This window comes from Anolis sagrei, chromosome 2, assembly GCF_037176765.1.
Source record: "Anolis sagrei isolate rAnoSag1 chromosome 2, rAnoSag1.mat, whole genome shotgun sequence".
In the NCBI taxonomy this organism is placed as follows: Eukaryota; Metazoa; Chordata; class Lepidosauria; order Squamata; family Dactyloidae; genus Anolis; species Anolis sagrei.
This window is the reverse complement of record NC_090022.1, coordinates 168808915-168831490: the sequence shown is the minus strand read 5'-3', so window position 1 is coordinate 168831490 and position 22576 is coordinate 168808915. Positions and strand designations below refer to the sequence as shown.

The 22576-nt window shown below is 44.1% G+C and overlaps 1 protein-coding gene across 1 annotated transcript; it reads right to left on the bottom strand.

Moving 5' to 3' along the window:
- Positions 1-1054: 1054 nt before the first annotated feature.
- On the bottom strand, positions 1055-14807 carry LOC132767975 (C->U-editing enzyme APOBEC-1-like). Its single transcript, XM_067464078.1, is given in 5 exon segments — positions 1055-1250; positions 4506-4620; positions 9144-9538; positions 11560-11618; positions 14556-14807. Coding segments are annotated over 4 exon segments (528 nt in total). The 5' UTR covers positions 11568-11618; positions 14556-14807; the 3' UTR covers positions 1055-1240.
- Positions 14808-22576: the final 7769 nt, after the last annotated feature.

The following is a 22576-nucleotide window of genomic DNA, read 5'->3' as shown; positions in this document are numbered from 1 at the left end:
ATTAAAAACAATAAAAAGGGATTCTTTGCTTATGTCAGCAGAAAAAGAAAGAAGAAGGAGGCAATAGGGCCTATGCTAGGAAAAGATGGGGGTAATGCTGACAGGAGATACGGAAAAGGCAGAACTACTTAATGCCTTCTTTGCCTCGGTCTTCTCACAAAAAGGAAGCTATCCTCAACCTCAGTAGCATGGAGTAGACAAAGGATTAGAGGAAATCAGACCCCAAATAGGGAAGCAAGTCATCCAGGAATACCTGGCCACTCTAAACAAATTCAAGTTCCCAGTGCTAGACCAACTACATCCAAGAGTATTGAAGGAACTAGCAGAAATGGTTTCAGAACCATTGGCAATCATCTTTGAGAGTTCTTGGAGAACGGGGGAAGTCCCAGCAGATTGGAGGAGGGCCAATGTGGTTCCAGTCTTCAAGAAGGGAAAAAGGACGACCCAAACAATTACCGTCTGGTCAGCTTCATGTCGATACAAGGCAAGATTCTGGAAAAGATCGTTAAGTAAGTGGTCTGCAAACACTTAGAATCAAATATGGTCATCGCTAATAGTCAACATGGCTTTACCAAAAACAAGTCATGTCCGAGTAATCTGATCTCTTTTTGCAATAGAGTTACAAGCTGCGGTAATGCAGGGAATGCCTTGGATGTAGCGTTTTTCAGTAAGGCCTTCGACAAGGTCCTCCATGACCTTCTGGCAAACAAACTAGTCAAGTTGTGGGCTAGGCAAAATTACAGTTAGGTGGATCTGTAATTGGTTAAGTGAATGAACCCAAATGGTGCTCACCAATGCTTCCTCTTCATCCTGGAAAGAAGTGACGAGTGGAGTGCCGCAGTGTACTGTCCTAAGCCTAGTCCTGTTCAGGATCTTTGTGAATGACTTAGATCAGGGGTCCTCAAACTTTTTAAACAGAGGGCCAGGTCACAGTCCCTCAAACTGTTGGAGGGATGGATTATAATTTGGACAGAGAGACACACAAGACAGAGTCGGATATGCTTAGACAATGTCAGGGAAAACCTTTACCTTTACTAATGTGTGTGAAAAAATTAACAGCTGTGTTGGTTTAATGATAAACAGTGCAGTATAATTTTTAAGAAGCAGTTATATTTGCAACCACAAAGCATATATCTGTGTAGGGATTTCTCCATTGCATCAAGATAGTAAACAGCAGATTCTACTTGTAAAAGGAAATCACAGTGAAATGCTGTGGATGTTCTTGGCAACCCGGGACAATTCAGAATGAGCTGTGGAGAGAGAGAGAGGGAGAGAGCGATGAACAAGATGTTTTTAAGAGAATCATTATGGGGAAATAAAGCAGCAAATGGTAAGGAATAACTGCAGGCATTCCATGCTATTGGCTGCTTTTGCATCATAGAATGGCAAAACTGCAACAGAAAGCGGTGGGTGCTAATTCCCAAAGTTGGTGTGGCCAGACAACAAATCCCCACAAAACTGCACAAACAAAAGCCATTGATGTGTATCAGTGCTCTGTGGTTTGTGTAGTTCCATTCAAACTGGTTCCAAGATTTCTTATGTAATCAACTGCATCACAAAGCCAATTTCTTCTATATTGATTCAAAACTGCATTAAATGGTCATAGATTCATAGAAGCATAGAGTTGGAAGAGACCTCATGGGCCATCCAGTCCAACCCCCCTCCAAGAAGCAGGAATATTGCATTCAATATCGGTGGTCAGTGTAGATGGAGCCATACTTAGGCTATCAAAAACAGAAGAATGTTCCCTAGCCCTGTAAGTTTGTAGTGAACAGTCTGTGCAATAGGCGATGATTCTTGAGGATGGGCCAAAACTAACAAAATGAAGTTCAACAGGGACAAATGCAAGATATTCCACTTAGGCAGAAAAAACGAAATGCAAAGATACAGAATGGGGGACAATGCCTGGCTCGAGAGCAGTACGTGTGGAAAAGATCTTGGAGTCCTCGTAGACAACAAGTTAAACATGAGCCAACAACGTGATGTGGCGGCAAAAAAAGCCAATGGGATTTTGGCCTGCATCAATAGGAGCATAGTGTCTACATCAGTGGTTCTCAATCTGTGGGTCCCCAGGTGTTTTGGCCTACAACTACCAGAAATCCCAGCCAGTTTATCAGCTGTTAGGATTTCTGGGAGCTGAAGGCCAAAACATCTGGGGACCCACAGGTTGAGAACCACTGGTCTAGATCTAGGGAAGTCATGCTACCCCTTTATTCTGCCTTGGTTAGACCACACCTGGAATATTGTGTCCAATTCTGGGCAGCACAATTCAAGAGAGGTATTGACAAGCTGGAATGTGTCCAGAGGAGGGCGACTAAAATGATCAAGGGTCTGGAGAACAAACCCTATGAGGAGCTGCTTAAGGAGCTGGGCATGTTTAGCCTGAAGAAGAGAAGGCTGAGAGGAGACATGATAGCCATGTATAAATATGTGAGAGGAAGCCACAGGGAGGAGGGAGCAAGCTTGTTTTCTGCTTCCCTGGAGACCAGGACGCGGAACAATGGCTTCAAACTACAAGAAAGGAGATTCCATCTGAACATGAGGAAGACCTTCCTGACTGTGCGAGCCGTTCAGCAGTGGAACTCTCTGCTCCAGAGTGTGGTGGAGACTCCTTCTTTGGAAGCTTTTAAACAGAGGCTGGATGGCCATCTGTCAGGGGTGATTTGAATGCAATATCCCTGCTCCTTGGCAGGGGGTTGGACTGGATGGCCCATGAGGTCTCTTCCAACTCTTTGATTCTATGATTCTATGAAACATGGTATAGCAAGCAACTGTTTCTAATTACTGGGCTGTTGTAAGTTTTTTTGGGCTATATGGCCATGTTCTAGAGGCATTCTCTCCTGACATTTCACCTGCATCTATGGCAAGCATCCTCAGAGGTAGTGAGGTGAGGATGCTTGCCATAGATGCAGGCGAAATGTCAGGAGAGAATGCCTCTAGAACATGGCCATTTAGCCCAAAAAAACCTACAACAACCCAGTGATTCCGGCCATGAAAGCCTTCGACAATATATTGTTTCTAATTACTTTGAATTGTTTCTTTCAAGGGCCTTTTGTTGGGAATCTAAGTTTTATGCCATTTTCCTCCATCTTAGGGTTCCCATCTTTCAAAATTACAAAGCACAACACAATAAAAAGCGCAAAACAAATTACAAAGCACAAAACAATAAAAAGATGTGCATCAAACAAAGTAGCAAGTTACTTTTTCAAGAAGAAGAAGAAGAAGAAGAAGAAGAAGAAGAAGAAGAAGAGCAACAACAACAACAATAACAACAACTTAATTTTTCTACCCTGCCTCCATCTCCCCAAAGGGACTCGGGGTGGCTTACATGGGGCCAAGCCCAGGCAACATACAATTTAAAAGCAAAGGAATAACAAATTATAAATTAAAATAGCTGTTGGGGTTCAGCCTGCGTGTGAACCTGAACCTGATTCTCTGATTGTATTTCCTGATGCAACTGAACAGGCTACTGAACATGTAGTTTTCCCTGATGGTTTGGAAACTGTTGATTCTGAGGTCAGTGGCTTGGAAAGTGAAACTGCACAGCCTGATGAAAATGTTTCAGATTCAGGCGGTGACAGCTCTCCAGAGGAGGTAGCACCTGCCTTTTTTAAAATGAGGATAGAAAAGGACAGATTTGGAAAAACAGGAGTGAATTGCAGAGTCTGCGAAGGTCAAGCAGATTAAAGGAAAGGGAGGCACAGGCTTCAAAGTCTGGAGGCGTATCCCGAAACAGTTTCTTTAGTTTAAGTGTCTCTCCCCGGGCCGTCTCGTTAGATCAAGCATCGTTTAGACTGAGGCAATACCTTGGCAGGTTTCCCGTGTCCCATGGCCTGCATTCCCAGAGGCATCTAGTTTCCAAGTATGGTCAGTGAAATGCTAACAGGTTCCAGGTTTTTATAGTATTGCTTTTGGAATTTTGATCTAGTTCTGAGATATTCCTGACTGCTGAGTTTTACTGTGGCTTTTTGACTTTGTATTGTATTTCCTCTATTTTGTAACCATTTTTCATCAATAAAAAAGGATTGTTTTCCCCCACAGTCAAGTGTGGTGGATTAATCTTATGGACTCGTTTCCTGATCTGGGTTGCAACAATAAAATAAAACAGCATAACAATAGTAAGCAAGCATCAACAACATTGTAATGAGAAACAGCTCATGGAATAAACTAAAATTAGAAAATAACATTATATCCTCTGGTAGTAGCGGGACCTGCTTGCTGCCCCAGACAGCCTTTACTTCCAATTAAAAAAAAAGTAGAGAAGCATTTCTCGAGTAGGAAATGTTCCAATCCTGGGGATTGAGAGCTCTGTTGGGAAATGGATCTAGGTAGCCATATAACCCTCTCAATTATCATCAGAGATGAAAAAGATGAGTCCTGAATGGTAGTGAGCTTCCCTAATACCATTCCATTGTGTTACCAGGAAAGATCACATACATCTTACCACTAAAATAACAATGGTCATTTTGGAGTTAGCTCTTCTTTCAAACTCACTCCTTACTTACTTGAGGATTGAGTAAAGCTGCTGGGAATCAAGCCGTCTCTGATTTGAGAAACCCCTCCTTGCTCTGAAATTCATCCCCTGGTGATCCACAAATTTCTCCCAACAATACTGGTAATCTGTATAAAACAAATATTCCATCAGTCCGAGTGTGAGCTTAGGATACATGGCTGATAAATTTGTGATTGGCTTATATCACAACAGAGACAGCTTGATGTAGTTGTTAACTGCCTTCAAGTTTATTTTGATCCTAAGAATGAGAGACCTTCAAGTCACCCTATCCCCAAAAGTGCTGCTCATATCCTGCAGATTAGGGGCAGTAGCGTTGCCTTCTACCTTACAAAGGATTACTTTTTTTAAACTAGTGAGTCAAGTCTTCAGAATGATACACCCAAAGCACAACAATCTTAGTTTAGTCATCTTGGTTTCTAGGAAGAGTTCAGACTGATTTGCTTTAGGACACAATTACTTCCCCTTTTAAGAGTCCACTGTATCTGCAGAATTTTTCACTGGCAACATGTTTCAGGTGAGTTGGTTTCCCTCACATCAGCTTTCTTTCATGCCCATACATACAAATGGGAAATTGCACACTGAAGGCTTCATCTTCTTCTGATTCACTAGTATTCACTATTATAACTGTTGAACTTAATTTTGTAAGTTTTGGTCCATCTCTCTAATCTGTTAGGATCATTTTGAATTCTGCTCCTGTCTTCTGGGGTATTGGCCATCCCTCCCAATTTGGTGTCATCTGCAAGCTTTTTGATCATGCCTTCTAACTTTTTTCTAAGTCATTAATAAAGGTGTTGAACAGGACCAGGACCAGGACCAGGACGGAACCCTAGAAGACAGGAGCACTCCACTCATCACTTCTTTCCAGGATGAAGAGGAAGCATTGGGGAGCACCTTCTGGGTTCGTTCACTTAACCAATTACAGATCCACCTAACCATAGTTTTGCCTAGCCTACAATTGACTTGTTTGTTTGCCAGAAGGTCATGAGAGGCCTTGTCAAAGACCTTACTCAAATCCAGACATGCTATACACACAGCATTCCCTGCATCTACCCAGCTTGTAACTCTATCCAGGGAGAGAGAGAGAGAGAGAGAGAGAAGGGGTGGGGGAGTAGACTTGTTTTTGATAAATCCATGACCGCATTCATTTCTAAGTGTTTGCAGACCACTTCCTTAACGATATTTTCCAGAATCTTGCCTGCTATTGACGTAAGGCTGACCAGACTGTAATTATTTGGGTCATCCTTTTTTCTCTACTTGAAGATTGGGACCACATTTGCCCTCCTCCAATCTGCTGGGACTTCTCCCGTTCTCCAAGAATGCTCTAAGATGATTGCCAGTGGTTCTGAAATAACTTCCACACCACTAGCAATCATCTTTGAGAGTTCTTGGAGAATGGGACAAGTCCCAGCTGATTGGATGAGTGCAAATGTGGTCCCTATCTTCAAGAAGGGAAAAAATGACGACCCAAACAATTACCATCTGGTCAACCTCATGTTGATATCAGCAAAACTATTTATTTAATCTGAGAAAACATCTATCTCGGTATCTATAGGTCCTCCAGTTTGGCTCTATGATCAACTTCACTGTATGTTGACCCGAGACACACTGGAACACCTAAACACACCTAGGTATGTATGCTTTCTGGGAATCTTTAAGTCTTCATAGAATCATAGAATCAAAGAGTTGGAAGAGACCTCATGGGCCATCCAGTCCAACCCCCTGCCAAGAAGCAGGAATATTGCATTCAAATCACCCCTGACAAATGGCCATCCAGCCTCTGCTTAAAAGCTTCCAAAGAAGGAGCCTCCACCACACTCCGGGGCAGAGAGTTCCACTGCTGAATGGCTCTCGCAGTCAGGAAGTTCTTCCTAATGTTCAGATGGAATCTCCTCTCTTGTAGTTTGAAGCCATTGTTCCGCGTCCTAGTCTCCAAGGAAGCAGAAAACAAGCTTGCTCCCTCCTCCCTGTGGCTTCCTCTCACATATTTATACATGGCTATCATATTTCCTCTCAGCCTTCTCTTCTTCAGGCTAAACATGCCCAGTTCCCTAAACCGCTCCTCATAGGGCTTGTTCTCCAGACCCTTGATCATTTTAGTCGCCCTCCTCTGGACACATTCCAGCTTGTCAATATCTCTCTTGAATTGTGGTGCCCAGAATTGGACACAATATTCCAGGTGTGGTCTAACCAAAGCAGAATAGAGGGGTAGCATTACTTCCTTAGATCTAGACACTATGCTCCTATTGATGCAGGCCAAAATCCCATTGGCTTTTTTTGCCGCCACATCACATTGTTGGCTCATGTTTAACTTCTTGTCCACGAGGACTCCAAGATCTTTTTCACACGTACTGCTCTCAAGCCAGGCACTGTCCCCCATTCTGTATCTTTGCATTTCATTTTTTCTGCCAAAGTGGAGTATCTTGCATTTGTCACTGTTGAACTTCATTTTGTTAGTTAGTCTTCCACCATGACTCTATGGCAAACCTGTGGTGGAAGCTGACCATGGAGTCATACTGGACTGCCTAAAGATTGCTAGAGTGAACATATTTATCAAATCAATCAATAATGACATTGGTAAAAACTGAATATGCAGATGTGGGAAAGTTGGTTCTAATTTATTAGTTGTCATTTAGTTTTTTTCATGTACAGCTGGAAATCTTCCTTTGCACTTTCAGCCTTGACTTTCAATTCTCCTGTTTAAGGAGCTCCACTGGCTGCCGTTTATTTTCCGAGCCCAATTTAAGGTGCACGTGCTTACCTACAAAGCCCTAAACAGTTTGGGACCATTCTACCTGTGTGACCGCATCTCCGTTTATGAACCCACACACACACTTCGTTCATCCGGAGAGGCCCTGCTCGTGATTCCGCCTGCATCGCAGGCGCGTTTGGTGGGGACACGTGACAGAGCCTTTTCTGTGATGGCCCCCCGACTCTGGAACACCCACCCCAAAGATCTTAGACAGGCCCCAACATTGGCAGTCTTCAGAAAGAACTTGAAGACCTGGCTATTCCGATGTGCCTTTCCAGAATAGGAATACTCCAATAACAAGTCCCAGAAGCACTTTATTAGAATTAAGATTGCTGCACACTGCACTTACCCTATAATCCTTACATATCACCTGTCACATCAGCACTTTTAATTCTGTACCCATTACCCAGTTTTATTGTGTCTTGGTGTATTGTTTATTGCTTGTTGTTTAATATTGCTTTAATTGTTTTTAATTTGCTTTAGGTTTTGTATTGTTATGTTGTGTTTTGAGGCCTTGGCCTTTGTAAGCCGCATCGAGTCCTTCGGGAGATGCTAAAAAGGTAAAGGTAGTCCCCTGACATTAAGTCCAGTCATGTCTGACTCTGGGGTGTGGTGCTCATCTCCATTTCTAAGCCGAAGAGCCAGCGTTGTCCGTAGACACCTCCAAGGTCATGTGGCCAGCATGACTGCATGGAGCGCCGTTACCTTCCCGCAGGAGCGGTACCTATTGATCTACTCACATTTGCATGTTTTCAAACTGCTAGGTTGGCAGAAGCTAGGGCTGACAGCGGTAGCTCACGCCGCTCCCCGGAATCGAACCTGCGATCTTTCGATCAACAAGCTCAGCAGCTCAGTGCTTTAACCCACTACGCCACCGGGGGCACCTTCGGGAGATGCTAGTGGGGTACAAATAAAGTTAATAATAATAATAATAATAATAATAATAATAATAATTAATAAATAATTAAAGTCTTGGCTGTTTTCCATTAGTAGCATGGTGTCATCTGCGTATTTTAAATTGTTGGTGGTCCTTCCTCCAATTTTCATGCCTCCTTCCTCCAAATTTAATTTTGTTTTACCTATGATATTTTCAGCATACAAGTTAAATACATAGGGTGATAAGCTGAAGCCTTGCCTAATTACCTTGCTAACCATTCTGTTTATCCATATTCTGTCCTAACAATTGTCTTGTCTTCTATACACGTTACACACCTGATGATTAAATATTGTGGCACACCCATTTTTTTAAAAGGCGTTGTTTTTCATTATGTTTAGAGCCAAACCCAGGCTTATTTTCTTTTGAAAAAATCTGGTATGGTCCAGAATCCAATGTATGTTTGCAATATGATCTTACCACCTCATCACACGAAGGGTTTTTGGTCCCTTACGCTGGGGCTCCTCTTCAGGGACCGATCCAGATGAACCCCATTACATGACATAAGCCGTGGCTCCGTCCCACTGATGGCTGAAGTCGCGAGCAAGCACTATAAGAAGCTTCCTTGCAAACCATGGTACAAACCGTTCTCCAAGAACTCTCAAAAATTATTTTGATTTTTGGCCTTTCCCCCCATCTGATGGGGGAAACAGCAATGAGGCAACACTCTCTGTATTTTATCTATTTTCTTTGGTCCAAATGTTGTTGGACTGAAACTATCACCATTCCTGACTATACTGTGGTAGCAAGGAGTGCTGGACTTGCAGTTCAGCAATATCTGGAGGGCCAATAATTTAAACCACTGCCTTAAAAATCCAAGCATTATTATGGTATCAACTGCCGAGTTTCTTTTCCACTACCCATTCATGGATTTAACTAAGTGCTCTTAACTTAGTGCCTTTTCTGTGGTGGCCCCCTGATTAACTTACCAGAGTAAGTTAACTTACCAGAGAACTCCATTATAGATATCTCGACATCAACATCAGCTAAGTCTCTGAGGCCTTCCTGATTGCGCTGGTCATAAGGCCTGTACACCTCCGCAGCTAGTATTTCCAGGTTTACATTGGGACGTTCCTCCAAGAATTCAATGATACGATAGGCACATGCACCACAGGGTGTCCAAGGCAGAAACCAAGTGATATTGCATGTGATGTCTGGTCAATCGTGTATCTCCTCGTCTTCCAAAAAGACGATTTCAGCATGTTTGGGGTGGCTGTTTCTACACCAGTTCCTCCATGTTCTGCGACTTCCTTCCCACTTAATTTCATACAGGAGATAAGTGACTTCTGGGCGTCCTGAGGGTCTGAAGTTGCTCAAAAATTCATCTGCTTCCAGTTTCCACCTTAAGGAGAAATGATTCAGCCTGTCATACCGAAGCATCTTCATGCTCTACATCATTACCTTATTTCCACCCTGAATAACCACAAAAGAATGTTCACTTCTAAGTATATATTTTTGTAAGGGGAAAAAAGGCAAATTTGGAACTCCTCCATGGGAAAAACATCCAAGAAATGTATAGGGAACTCAAACTTATTTCCCACCATTTTACGTGGATGGTGTTTGTATTTATGGGTTGTTGTAGGTTTTTTCGGGCTATATGGCCATGTTCTAGAGGCATTCTGTCCTGACGTTTCACCTGCATCTATGGCAAGCATCCTCAGAGGTAGTGAACCTCACTACCTCTGAGGATGCTTGCCATAGATACAGGTGAAATGTCAGGAGAGAATTCCTCTAGAACATGGCCATATAGCCCGAAAAAACCTACAACCCAGTGATTCCGGCCATGAAAGCCTTCGACAATACGTTTGTATTTATGTTATCACTAACACGCTGCAAAAATTGTGAGGGGGAAGGGGCAAAACTAGGACAGTAATAGACTTGCCCAATAAATTGTATGCATAGAAGGTGTTAGAATAGTTTTCAAATAGATTACTACACTTGGCCTGATGTCCCAAATTTCGGGGTCCAATGGGTCCCAGTCAAGACATGCAGAGATGAAGGCAGAGTCAGAGGTTGCTATAAATGCGTCATTGATCAAAGAAAGATGCAGGGAGAATGCCTTCCATTTAGACATTAGAGTTTTTATAAGGTAAAGGTAAAGGTTTCCCCTGACGTCTAATTGGTTTGAGGCATGTTCATTGTTTCAAGCTGCCACAGGTTTTAATGCGCCATGGTGTTACTGTTTATGTTTTTTGCTTTGTTTATGAGGTTTTTTAAAATTATATATATATATATATATATATATATATATATATATATATACATACACACACACACACATACACACACACACACACACACACACACAATATATTATATTATTAGCATATATAATAGGTTCTTGTGGGTTTTTTTGGGCTATAGAGCCATGTTCTAGAGGCATTTCTCCTGACGTTTCGCCTGCATCTATGGCAAGCTTCCTCAGAGATGTGAGGTCTGTTGGAATTAGGACAATGGGTTTATATATCTGTGGAATGGTTGGGGTGGAGCAAGGAGCTCTTCCCTGCTGCAGTTCGGTGTGAATGTTTAGCTGATCACCTTCATTAGCATTTGAAGGCCTGCCTGAGTCTGGGAAAATCTGTTGCTGGGAGGTGTTAATCTGTGCCTGGTTTTTTCCTCTCTGTTGTTTAGCTGTTAAAATTTTAGAGTTTTTTTAATACTGGTAGCCAGATTTTGTTCATTTTCATGGTCTCTTCCTTTCTGTTGAAATTGTCCACATGCTTGTGGATTTCAATGGCTTCTCTGTGTAGTCTGACATGGTGGTTGTTGGTGTGGTCCAGCATTTCTGTGTTCTCAAATAATATGCTGTGCCCAGGCTGGTTCATGTGGACAATTTCAACAGAAAGGAAGAGACCATGAAAATGAACAAAATCTGGCTACCAGTATTAAAAAACTCTAAAATTTTAACAGCTAAACAACAGAGAGGAAAAAACCAGGCACAGATTAACACCTCCCAGCAACAGATTTTCCCAGACTCAGGCAGGCCTTCAAATGCTAATGAAGGTGATTAGCTAAACATTCACACCTAACTGCAGCAGGGAAGAGCTCCTTGCCCCACCCCAGCCATTCCACAGATATATAAACCCATTGTCCTAATTCCAACAGACCTCACACCTCTGAGGAAGCTTGCCATAGATGCAGGCGAAACGTCAGGAGAAATGCCTCTAGAACATGGCTCTATAGCCCAAAAAAACCCACAAGAACCTAGTGATTCCAGCCATGAAAGCCTTCGACAATAGCATATATAATAATAATAATATCATATTATTAGTAGTATTATATTGCATTACAATTGGACATTTTCAATAGGAATAGCTTTGTACATTTTACAGGGAGTATATTCATACGTATAACTATTCTTACCCATGCATGTTGACTGCTGAAAATAAATCACAAAGCTAACCAATGTAAGGCAGGAGTTCCTAGTTACAAGAAATGAAGAGAGAGAGAGAGACAGAGAGAGAGATCATAGGATGAGTCACATTAATATACACTCATGTTAAAATAGAAAACACAATAAACCCAAGGATTCGATATAGAACAGTGGTCCCTATATTCTGGACGTGAGATGTTTTGGACTTCATTTCCCACATCTCTGATAGTTTGCCATGGCAGTCAAGAGAGTCCAAAATACCAGTAGGACTAGAGTCTGTGATTTAATATGAATAGGCCCTTGCAGCTTTTGGCATACCCTATATAAAATCAAGTCCTACAAATGTAAAGAAATAGCTGCTAGCAGACACACAACCACATGCACTTATACTTATGTCATGTGTTTTCAGAAAACAATTGAGGCAGCCACTTTTTTCCTCTCTGCAAATCCTCCTGCCTGGGAACAATATATTGCATAATGTTTCAGTTGCACTGACATTGTGGACATTTTGTAAGTAGAAAAGAACTCCATTCAACCACTTTGGAAGTTCTGCTACCATTTTAAGGCGGCAATGCTTCTTTGCATTTAAAAAGAGAGAAAAATTGTTGGCCACTTTGTTTATAGTGTAATTACATTTCATTTCTCTGCATTTAAGGAGAAGTTTGGACTTTGATTTTCCCGAAATCACCAGATATTCTTCTACTTATTCCAAGGAAAGAAATGGTTTGCTGAAAGCTAAAGAGGTTGTTTGATCTAGGCCATCCATTGCATATCTCTCAAAGATATGAGTAAGTTTTCTTGTTCTCCTAAATTCTTCAACAGTTGGATGTTAACTGGTCATAGAATCATAGAGTTGGAAGAGACCTCATGGGCCATCTAGTCCAACCCCCTGCCAAGAAGCAGGAGAATTGCATTCAAAGCAGCCCCGACAGATGGCCATCCAGCCTCTGTTTAAAAGCTTCCAAAGAAGGAGCCCCTACCACACTCCGGGGCAGAGAGTGCCACTGCTGAACAGCTTTCACAGTCAGGAAGTTCTTCCTAATGTTCAGATGGAACACAACCGTCACAACTGTCTTTGACCCCAACTAGAAAGATTCAATTCATTTGTCTTGATTTACTCATGAATTCTAATATAGAATCATAGAATCAAAGAGTTGGAAGAGACCTCATGGGCCATCCAGTCCAACCCCTTCCCAAGAAGCAGGAATATTGCATTCAAATCACCCCTGACAGATGGCCATCCAGCCTCTGCTTAAAAGCTTCCAAAGAGGGAGCCTCCACCACACTCCGGGGCAGAGAGTTCCACTGCTGAACGGCTCTCACAGTCAGGAAATTGTTCCTCATGTTCAGATGGAATCTCCTCTCTTGTAGTTTGAAGCCATTGTTCTGCGTCCTAGTCTCCAAGGAAGCAGAAAACAAGCTTGCTCCCTCCTCCCTGTGGCTTCCTCTCACATATTTATACATGGCTATCATGTCTCCGGAGCCCCCGGTGGCGCAGTGGGTTAAAGCACTGAGCTGCTGAGCTTGTTGATCGAAAGGTCGTAGGTTCAATTCCGGGGAGCGGCGTGAGCTTCCGCTGTCAGCCCTAGCTTCTGCCAACCTAGCAGTTCGAAAACATGCAAATGTGAGTAGATCAATAGGTACCGCTCCGGCGGGAAGGTAACGGCGCTCCATGCAGTCATGCCGGCCACATGACCTTGGAGGTGTCTATGGACAACGCTGGCTATTCGGCTTAGAAATGGAGATGAGCACCACACCCCAGAGTCAGACATGACGGGACTTCCAAAGAAGGAGCCTCCACCACATTCCGGGGCAGAGAGTTCCACTGCTGAACGGCTCTCACAGTCAGGAAGTTCTTCCTCATGTTCAGATGGAATCTCCTCTCTTGTAGTTTGAAGCCATTGTTCCGCGTCCTAGTCTCCAAGGAAGCAGAAAACAAGCTTGCTCCCTCCTCCCTGTGGCTTCCTCTCACATATTTATACATGGCTATCATATCTCCTCTCAGCCTTCTCTTCTTCAGGTAAACACGCCCAGCTTCTTAAGCAGCTCCTCATAGGGCTTGTTCTCCAGACCCTTGATCATTTTAGTCGCCCTCCTCTGGACACATTCCAGCTTGTCAATATCTCTCTTGAATTGTGATGCCCAGAATTGGACACAATATTCCAGGTGTGGTCTAACCAAAGCAGAATAGAGGGGCAGCATTACTTCCCTGGATCTAGACACTATGCTCCTATTGATGCAGGCCAAAATCCCATTGGCTTTTTTTGCCGCCACATCACATTGTTGGCTCATGTTTAACTTGTTATCCACGAGGACTCCAAGATCTTTTTCACACGTACTGCTCTCAAGACAGGCGTCCCCCATTCTGTATCTTTGCATCCATATGAATGGATGAGATCCACACCATTTGGACAAAAGTGAGAATCTGAACTTTAAGCTAGCCCCCAGATTTTTAGGTTTTCTTAAATAATATGAGACATTTTTGGCATCTTGAAATCCCTACGTTTTGAGAGGGAAATGCATAATTTGAGGGAACACATTTGAATATGTACTAAATTAAAATCACAGACAAATAAAGGAAAGGGATTAAATAGAGTTCTTGTGGGTTTTTTCGGGCTATATGGCCATGTTCTAGAGGCATTTCTCCTGACGATTAAATAGAGTTCTGAGTAGACCTTTAGGGAAAACAAGTTGGAAAAAGCCCCAAAAGGGACCAGGGAACCTAACTATTATTGACAGGTGGCTTGCCCTATGATTGCAGCCAAAAGAAGCCACCTATCTGCAGGGTCCCTGAAACTTAGGACTGCAATAAACATTACATGCAAAAGCAAACAGAAATGGAGCTCCTGGTACAGCTGTACCAGCACACTTTTGTTTAGTTTCATTTTATGGCAAAAGTAATCTGGGTATTTGAGAGACAATCCTTCATGATCTAGAGAGAAAAACATAATAACAAATAATCATTTAGTCTATCTGCATTTTTTACCTCTCTTTGTTCTCTGGTGTAGACTCAAGCTGCTGTCCTGCCCACTGTTTTTCCCCTGCACAGAGCTTCCTGTTCTTTCAGTTTCTATTCTTCAGTTTCTGTTCTTCAGAAACTTGGCACAGCTCATGAAATTGCACCATGGCAGAGTTCAGTTACTACAGTTTCAATGCATTAGAATTGCAAACCAGGCTCAGATGCTCTGAGATCAGTGAGTACAGAACTACTTTGAAGAGCTTAAAACCATGCTCTGGAGGGATCACACATGGATGTAGTCAGAGGCAGCCCTAGGTAATTTTCAACCATAAGCAAACAGTATTTTGGCGCACCCCCCCCCCCCAAACCAATCACTGATATATATTTTCTGTTTGTCGTGGGAGTTCTGTGTGCCATATTTGGTTCAATTCCATCATTGGTGAGGTTCAGAATGCTCTTTGATTGTAGATTTTGTCCCTGGGCAAAATCAACTATACTGCAAATGCTTACTTTACGTAATGGGTTGAGCTGCCCCTGGATCTAGTACAATCTTTGTAAAGAGAGCAAGGCAATGATATTAGAAACCCCTGAGTATTTTACAGGTTGGCTTATATTTATATTTTGTATTTTCAGCTTCAGAAAAATGTAGTTTTGGAGTTATGGTCAGTTTACATTAATGTATATGTCTACGCCACACTTATACACAATCTAATTCTCTCTTCTCTCCAGGAATACCTGGCCGCTCTTAATGAGTTCAAGTCCCCAGGGCCAGATCAACTACACCCCAGAGTATTGAAGGAACTAGCGGAAGTCATTTCGGAACCATTGGCAACCATCTTCGAGAGTTCTTGGAGAACGGGAGAAGTTCCAGCAGATTGGAGGAGGGCCAATGTGGTCCCAATCTTCAAGAAGGGAAAAAAGGATGACCCAAACAACTACCGTCCGGTCAGCCTCACGTCGATACCGGGCAAGATTCTGGAAAAGATTGTTAAGGAAGTGGTCTGCAAACACTTAGAAACAAATGCAGTCATCGCTAATAGTCAACATGGATTTATCAAAAACAAGTCATGTCAGACTAATCTGATCTCTTTCTTCGATAGAGCTACAAGCTGGGTAGATGCAGGGAATGCCGTGGATGTAGCGTACCTGGATTTCAGTAAGGCCTTCGACAAGGTCCCCCATGACCTTCTGGCAAGGAAACTTGTCCAATGTGGGCTAGGCAAAACTACGGTGAGGTGGATCTGTAATTGGTTAAGTGGACGAACACAGAGAGTGCTCACTAATGCTTCCTCTTCATCTTGGAAAGAAGTGACAAGTGGAGTGCCGCAGGGTTCCATCCTGGGCCCGGTCCTGTTCAACATCTTTATTAATGACTTAGATGAAGGGCTAGAAGGCATGATCATCAAGTTTGCAGACGACACCAAATTGGGAGGGATAGCCAATAGTCCAGAGGACAGGAGCAGAATTCAAAACGATCTTGACAGATTAGAGAGATGGGCCAAAACTAACAAAATGAAGTTCAACAGTGACAAATGCAAGATACTCCACTTTGGCAGAAAAAACGAAATGCAAAGATACAGAATGGGTGACGCCTGGCTCGAGAGCAGTACGTGTGAAAAAGATCCTGGAGTCCTCGTGGACAACAAGTTAAACATGAGCCAACAATGTGACGTGGCGGCAAAAAAAGCCAATGGGATTTTGGCCTGCATCAATAGGAGCATAGTGTCTAGATCTAGGGAAGTAATTCTACCCCTCTATTCTGCTTTGGTTAGACCACACCTGGAATATTGTGTCCAATTCTGGGCGCCACAATTCAAGAGAGATATTGACAAGCTGGAATGTGTCCAGAGGAGGGCGACTAAAATGATCAAGGGTCTGGAGAACAAGCCCTATGAGGAGCGGCTTAGGGAACTGGGCATGTTTAGCCTGAAGAAGAGAAGGCTGAGAGGAGATATGATAGCCATGTATAAATATGTGAGAGGAAGCCACAGGGAGGAGGGAGCAAGCTTGTTTTCTGCTTCCTTGGAGACTAGGACGCGGAACAATGGCTTCAAACTACAAGAGAGGAGATTCCATCTGAACATTAGGAAGAACTTCCTGACTGTGAGAGCCGTTCAGCAGTGGAACTCTCTGCCCCGGAGTGTGGTGGAGGCTCCTTCTTTGGAAGCTTTTAAACAGAGGCTGGATGGCCATTTGTCAGGGGTGATTTGAATGCAATATTCCTGCTTCTTGGCAGGGGGTTGGACTGGATGGCCCATGAGGTCTCTTCCAACTCTTTGATTCTATGATTCTATGATTCTATGATTCTCTCTTTTTTCATGTTGTTGTCATCAAAAATAAAGAATTTGAAGGTAATGATTAACAAAAGAATTAATAATTAACTAAAATATATACATGCCCTTTTGGAACTTTATTTATTTATTTATTTATTTATTTATTTATTATTACACTTGTATACCGCTAATATCTCAGCCTAAGTCGGCGACTCATTGCGGTTTACAACATCTAAAAACAACAATATTCAATTTAAAAACATAAAAACACATATAAAATACAGAATTATTGGACCACCAATAACAATCCAAATGCATCTCGTAACTGGGATCACAATCCAAAATTCGTCGTCTGTAATTACCAATCCTTAATCGTCAAAATTCGTTTCGTCGGATTATCCGAATGCTTGTTCAAACATCCATGTCTTTAGTTTTTTCCGAAACGCCATCAGCGAGGGGGCTGACCTTATCTCTATAGGGAGGGTGTTCCAAAGCCGAGGGGCCACCACAGAAAAGGCCCTGTCTCTCGTTCCCGCCAGCCGCACCTGTGAAGCCGGCGGGATAGAGAGTAGGGCCTCCCCAGAAGATCTTAGGGACCTGGCAGGCTGATAGGCTGAGATACGTTCGGATAGATAAGTTGGGCCAGAACCGTTTGACAAGTTTGCTGTTCCACATCCCCCTGAACCCTGTGATTTCACCTACTGATTTATTTATTTATTTATTTACAGTTCTTATATTCCGCCCTTCTCACCCCGCAGGGGACTCAGGGCGGATTACAGTCAACACATATATGGCAAACATTCAATGCCAGTTTGACAAACCACGTTTAACACACAAATACACCAAGGCTATTTAACTTTTTTCTGGCCGCCGGGGGAGCTGCTGCTTTCCATCATCCATCAACGACACCGATGAAGTTCTTCCGCATTCCACATTCCCCGGAGTCTTTTTTCTTTATGGCCTCATAAATTAATTAAATTTAGCCTCCCACACAAGGTGGTACCTTATTTTCCTACTTGACAGATGCAACTGTCTTTCGGGTTGCAAAGGTCGACAACGGGCTACACAATGGCTGGACACCCACTCCAGCCAGGGCTGGCTTCGAACTCATGACCTTTTGGTCAGAGTGATCTTAATGCAGCTGACACTCAGCCAGCTGCGCCACAATCCCGGCCACAATCCCTGATGTACAGGAATGACTCCTTGGTAGCCCATGTTCATGAATGTCCATGAACCCCAAGGGGGAAAGAAGTGATCCATTTCCATGTGCTCAATGGGTGGCACAACCTGGGGATCACAACCAGACACAGTGAAGACATCTGCCCTTGCACTATGCTACTCTGCTGCTGAGTACGCATGCCCAGTGTGGAACACATCTCACCACACTAAAACAGTAGATGTGGCTCTTAATGAGACATGCCACACTATCACGGGGTGTCTGCGCCCTACACCACTGGAGAAATTTCACTGTTTAGCCGGTATTGCACCACCTGACATCTGCTGGGAAGTAGCAGCCAATAGTGAAAGGACCAAGGCAGAGACATCTCCAGCTCATCCCCTGTTTGGGCATCAGCCAGCACGCCAACGACTTAAATCAAGACATAGTTTTCTTAGATCTGCAGAGACACTCGCTGGAACACCTCAGCAAACGAGAGTACAAAAGTGGCAGGCTCAAACCCAGCACCTCAATCCGTGGGTGAAACAGATGAGAGACTCCCCCTGGGCACACAGAGGACTGGGCGACTTGGAAGGCGCTGAACAGACTGCGCTCTGGCACCACGAGATGCAGAGCCAACCTCAAGAAATGGGGCTACAGGGTGGAATCCACGGCATGCGAGTGCGGAGAAGAACAAACCACTGACCACCTGCTGCAATGCAACCTGAGCCCTGCCACATGCACAATGGAGGACCTTCTTGGGGCAACACCAGAGGCACTCCAAGTGGCCAGATACTGGTCAAAGGACATTTAATCAATTACCAAGTTTGCAAAATCTGTGTGTGTGTGTTTTTTTTAATCTGTCTGTTTGTTTTGTTCTGTTAGAAATGTAATACAATGGTATGGTTGCTGGTGACACGATAAATAAATGGGTGGCTGTTTTTATTTGGGAAATCTCATCATCCGTCAGTCTGTATTTATATTCTGTCCTCAAAGTAATGAGAAGAATATTTTTCAAAAAACATTAAACATACACATAATTTTAGTTTATCCCCTTTGAAATAGGTTCCTTGTGATCAAATACAGTGATTCTAGTGTTTCTACCACTTTTCATAGCAGTGGAGGAAGTCTTAATGTGTAATGTTGTTCAAAGCCCTCATCGCAGCTGCCTGGATGGTTTCAACTGTCTGAAAATTGCATCCTTTGAGGTGGATTTTGAGCTTGGGGAAGGACATTGCACAGAGCCTAGTCAGAGCATTCAGAAGTATTCATAGTGTGACTTCACACTATGGACCTTATCACATTAACTATGGGATTTGCCAAGCATCGTGACGAATCCGTCAGGACCTGATGAGGGTGTGGAGATCCACCACCCCATGCCCCGTATTCCCCAGCTTCCCCCTTACCCCATCCCATGGAGGGAGCATCTTCTGTTAGACTTCCCCGCATTGTTGGCAATGCAACATGGGAAGCCTCCTGTGTTGCTGTTGCTGTGGCAGTGGCGTATACTGGTTCCTCTTCACTTTTGGCATGGGACAAAAGAGAAGAAGAACTAGCATACACTGCCAAATTTAGCGAGCCTGATGAAGTCATAAGAACCACATTGTTCTTAGTTCTTGAAACTGAAGGACCGTGCTCCAATTCCTCTGCATTTTTGCCTGAAACAAGACACAAAAGCGACTACACACTTAGTTAATATTGACTTCTACAAAGGCAAAAAACTCAACCAAGAAAGGTCAAAATGTATACCTGGCTTCCCCCTCCACCCCAAAATTTCCTTTCCAGGTCCTTCTTCACTGTGCAAAAGGGGAAAAAATCATTCTCCTTACTTTTGGGACACACTGCATGCATTTCAGTGGCCTTCTTCAGGGGTGCTATGAAATCAGGGGAGCCCCCGGTGGCGCAGTGGGTTAAAGCACTGAGCTGCTGAGCTTGTTGATCGAAAGGTCGCAGGTTCGATTCCGGGGAGCGGCGTGAGCTTCCGCTGTCAGCCCTAGCTTCTGTCAACCTAGCAGTTCGAAAACATGCAAATGTGAGTAGATCAATAGGTCTACTCCGGCGGGAAGGTAATGGTGCTCCATGCAGTCATGCCGGCCACATGACCTTGGAGGTGTCTACGGACAACACTGGCTCTTTGGCTTAGAAATGGAGATGAGCACCACACCGCAGAGTCAGACATGACTGGACTTAATGTCAGGGGACTACCTTTACCTTTACCTTTTATGAAATCTGACTACAGAAGTAGCTCTCATGTTTACCCTCCCTTTTCTTTCACAGAGCATTTTTGCTTTAACTTGTAATGCGTCACAGGAATGGGCCTTGGAGGTACTGTTTTACAGGGCTCCGGTCCTTTGTAGAGGTTATTACCCAGAGGAACCATTGTCTTGTGGGGTTCCTCAGGGCTCAATGCTGTCTCCCATGTTGTTTAACATCTACATGAAGCCACTGGGGGAGATCATCCAGAGTTTCGGGATGAGGTGTCACCCGTACGCAGATGATGTCCAACTCTGTCACTCCTACCCACAACTAAGGAGGTTGTTCAGGCCCTGAACTGGTGCTTGGCCACTGTGACAGTCTGGATGAGGGTGAACAAATTGAAATTGAATTCAGACAAGACAAAGGTACTCCTGGTCAGTTGCAAGGCCGAACAGGGCATAGTGTTACAGCCTGTGTTGGACGGGGTTACACTCTCCCTGAAGACCCAGGTTTGCAGCTTGGGTGCTGAGCCTGGAACCCCAGGGTTTGGCAGTGACCAGGGGAGCATTTGCACAGTTAAAATTTACAAAGCTGGAATGTGTCCCGAGGAGGGCAACTAAAATGATCAAGAGCAAGCCCTATGAGGAGTGACTTAATGAGCTGGGCATGTTTAGCCTGAAGAAGAGAAGGCTGAGACACAATAGTCATGTATAAATATGTGAGAGGAAGTCACAGCAGGGAGGAGCAAGCTTGTTTTCTGCTGTCCTGGAGACTAGGACATGGAACAATGGTTTCAAACTACAAGAAAGGAGATTCCATCTGAACATTAGGAAGAACTTCTTGACTGTGAGAGCCGTTCAGCAGTGAAACTCTCTGCCCCAGAGCGTGGTGGAGGCTGGATGGCCATCTGTCAGGGGTGCTTTGAATGCAATTTTCCTGCTTCTTGGCAGGGGGTTGGACTGGATGGCCCATGAGGTCTCTTCCAACTCTATGATTCTATGATCTCTTGGTCTTTGACTCTAATATGCTTTTATGGGCTATGTCTCTTCTCTCGAACTGATCATTGTAATAAAGTGAACTTAAACTAAACATATTAGGGCCAGAGAAACACAACAGAAAATAAATGGTATAGAAGCCCACTCAGGATCTCTTCATACTTATCTTTTTTCAGTGACAGCGATAAGAGTTTACAATTTTAGCCATGGGGCCCAATGGCTCCTATCACATCCCAGAGAACTACTTCTGGGGTGGTTCTGTGGCTGAAGTTGTAAACTCCCATCACTACAAAAAAATGGCAGCACCGGACAACAGGGGGCATCCTGTCTTTCCATAGGGAAAGATGGATTGAGCTGCTTAGGAAAGGCTTCCCCTCATGTGATGGGGGTAGGGGGAATTCTTCAATTTTAGTTGAAGTTCTTTCTTAGAGCCGCCGCAAACTAGGTTCCTGCGGGAGCAAACCTTGCCAGCACGTCCCTGACGTCATGAGACTGTGCCTCTCTCCCCGCCCCTTTCTCCGCCCCTTTCTCCGTGCCAGCGTGGTTTTTCCTTTGCTAGGGCAGCATTGCCAGCATATTCTCTCAGTTGAATTCTGCCAACTGAGAGAGTACGTTGGCAATGCTGCCCTAGCAAAGGAAAAACCACGCTGGCACGGAGAAAGGGGCGGAGAAAGGGGCGGGGCGAGAGGCGCAGTCTCATGACGTCAGGGACGTGCTGGCAAGGTTTGCTCCCGCAGGAGCCTAGTTTGCGGCGGGTCTTAATGACAACCTTCCCCAAGTGACCTTGGCAGTTGCCAAATTTCATTCTGTGGCAACATAGTCCCAATACTTAGTGTAAATGTTCAAGTCTAATATTTGTTAGCAAAATATTGATCCATGGGTCAATGTAAGTAATGTATTGTAAATCTTAAAAGGGGATTGGGTAGACTAGCAAACAGTGACAGCTGATCCATCCCAGGAGAAATTCATTGCCCGACTTACCGGGCAAGGCCTGTTGCAGTGGAGGGGTGCCCTTCCCTCTGGCCATGTTGTTAGTAGGGGCTTCTCTTTCCTAGAAGCCCCTGCATGGCGGGAAGTTTCCCGCCACGGGATCAGCTGGCCAACCAGCGGCCAGCCCCACCCAGCACCTGGCATTGGCCAGGGGCTGGTTGCACCCCATGCCCAGCAGCTTTATATCACTTTTTCAGCGCAACATATTCCAGGCTTGAACAACGAAGTAGCGGATGTGTTGTCATGTTTTCAGGAAGAAAGGTTTCGCTCCCTGGCACCCAACGCAGATCGTCTGCCCACCAGATTCCCAGAAGAGCTATGGACCCTTGCGGATGGGAGGCCTGGTCAGGACTGATGCAATCGGTGGCTCCCTCTACCCAGAATGCCTATCGGGCAGCCATGGCTAAGTTTGCCAAATTCCGGGAGGACGCAGGCTAT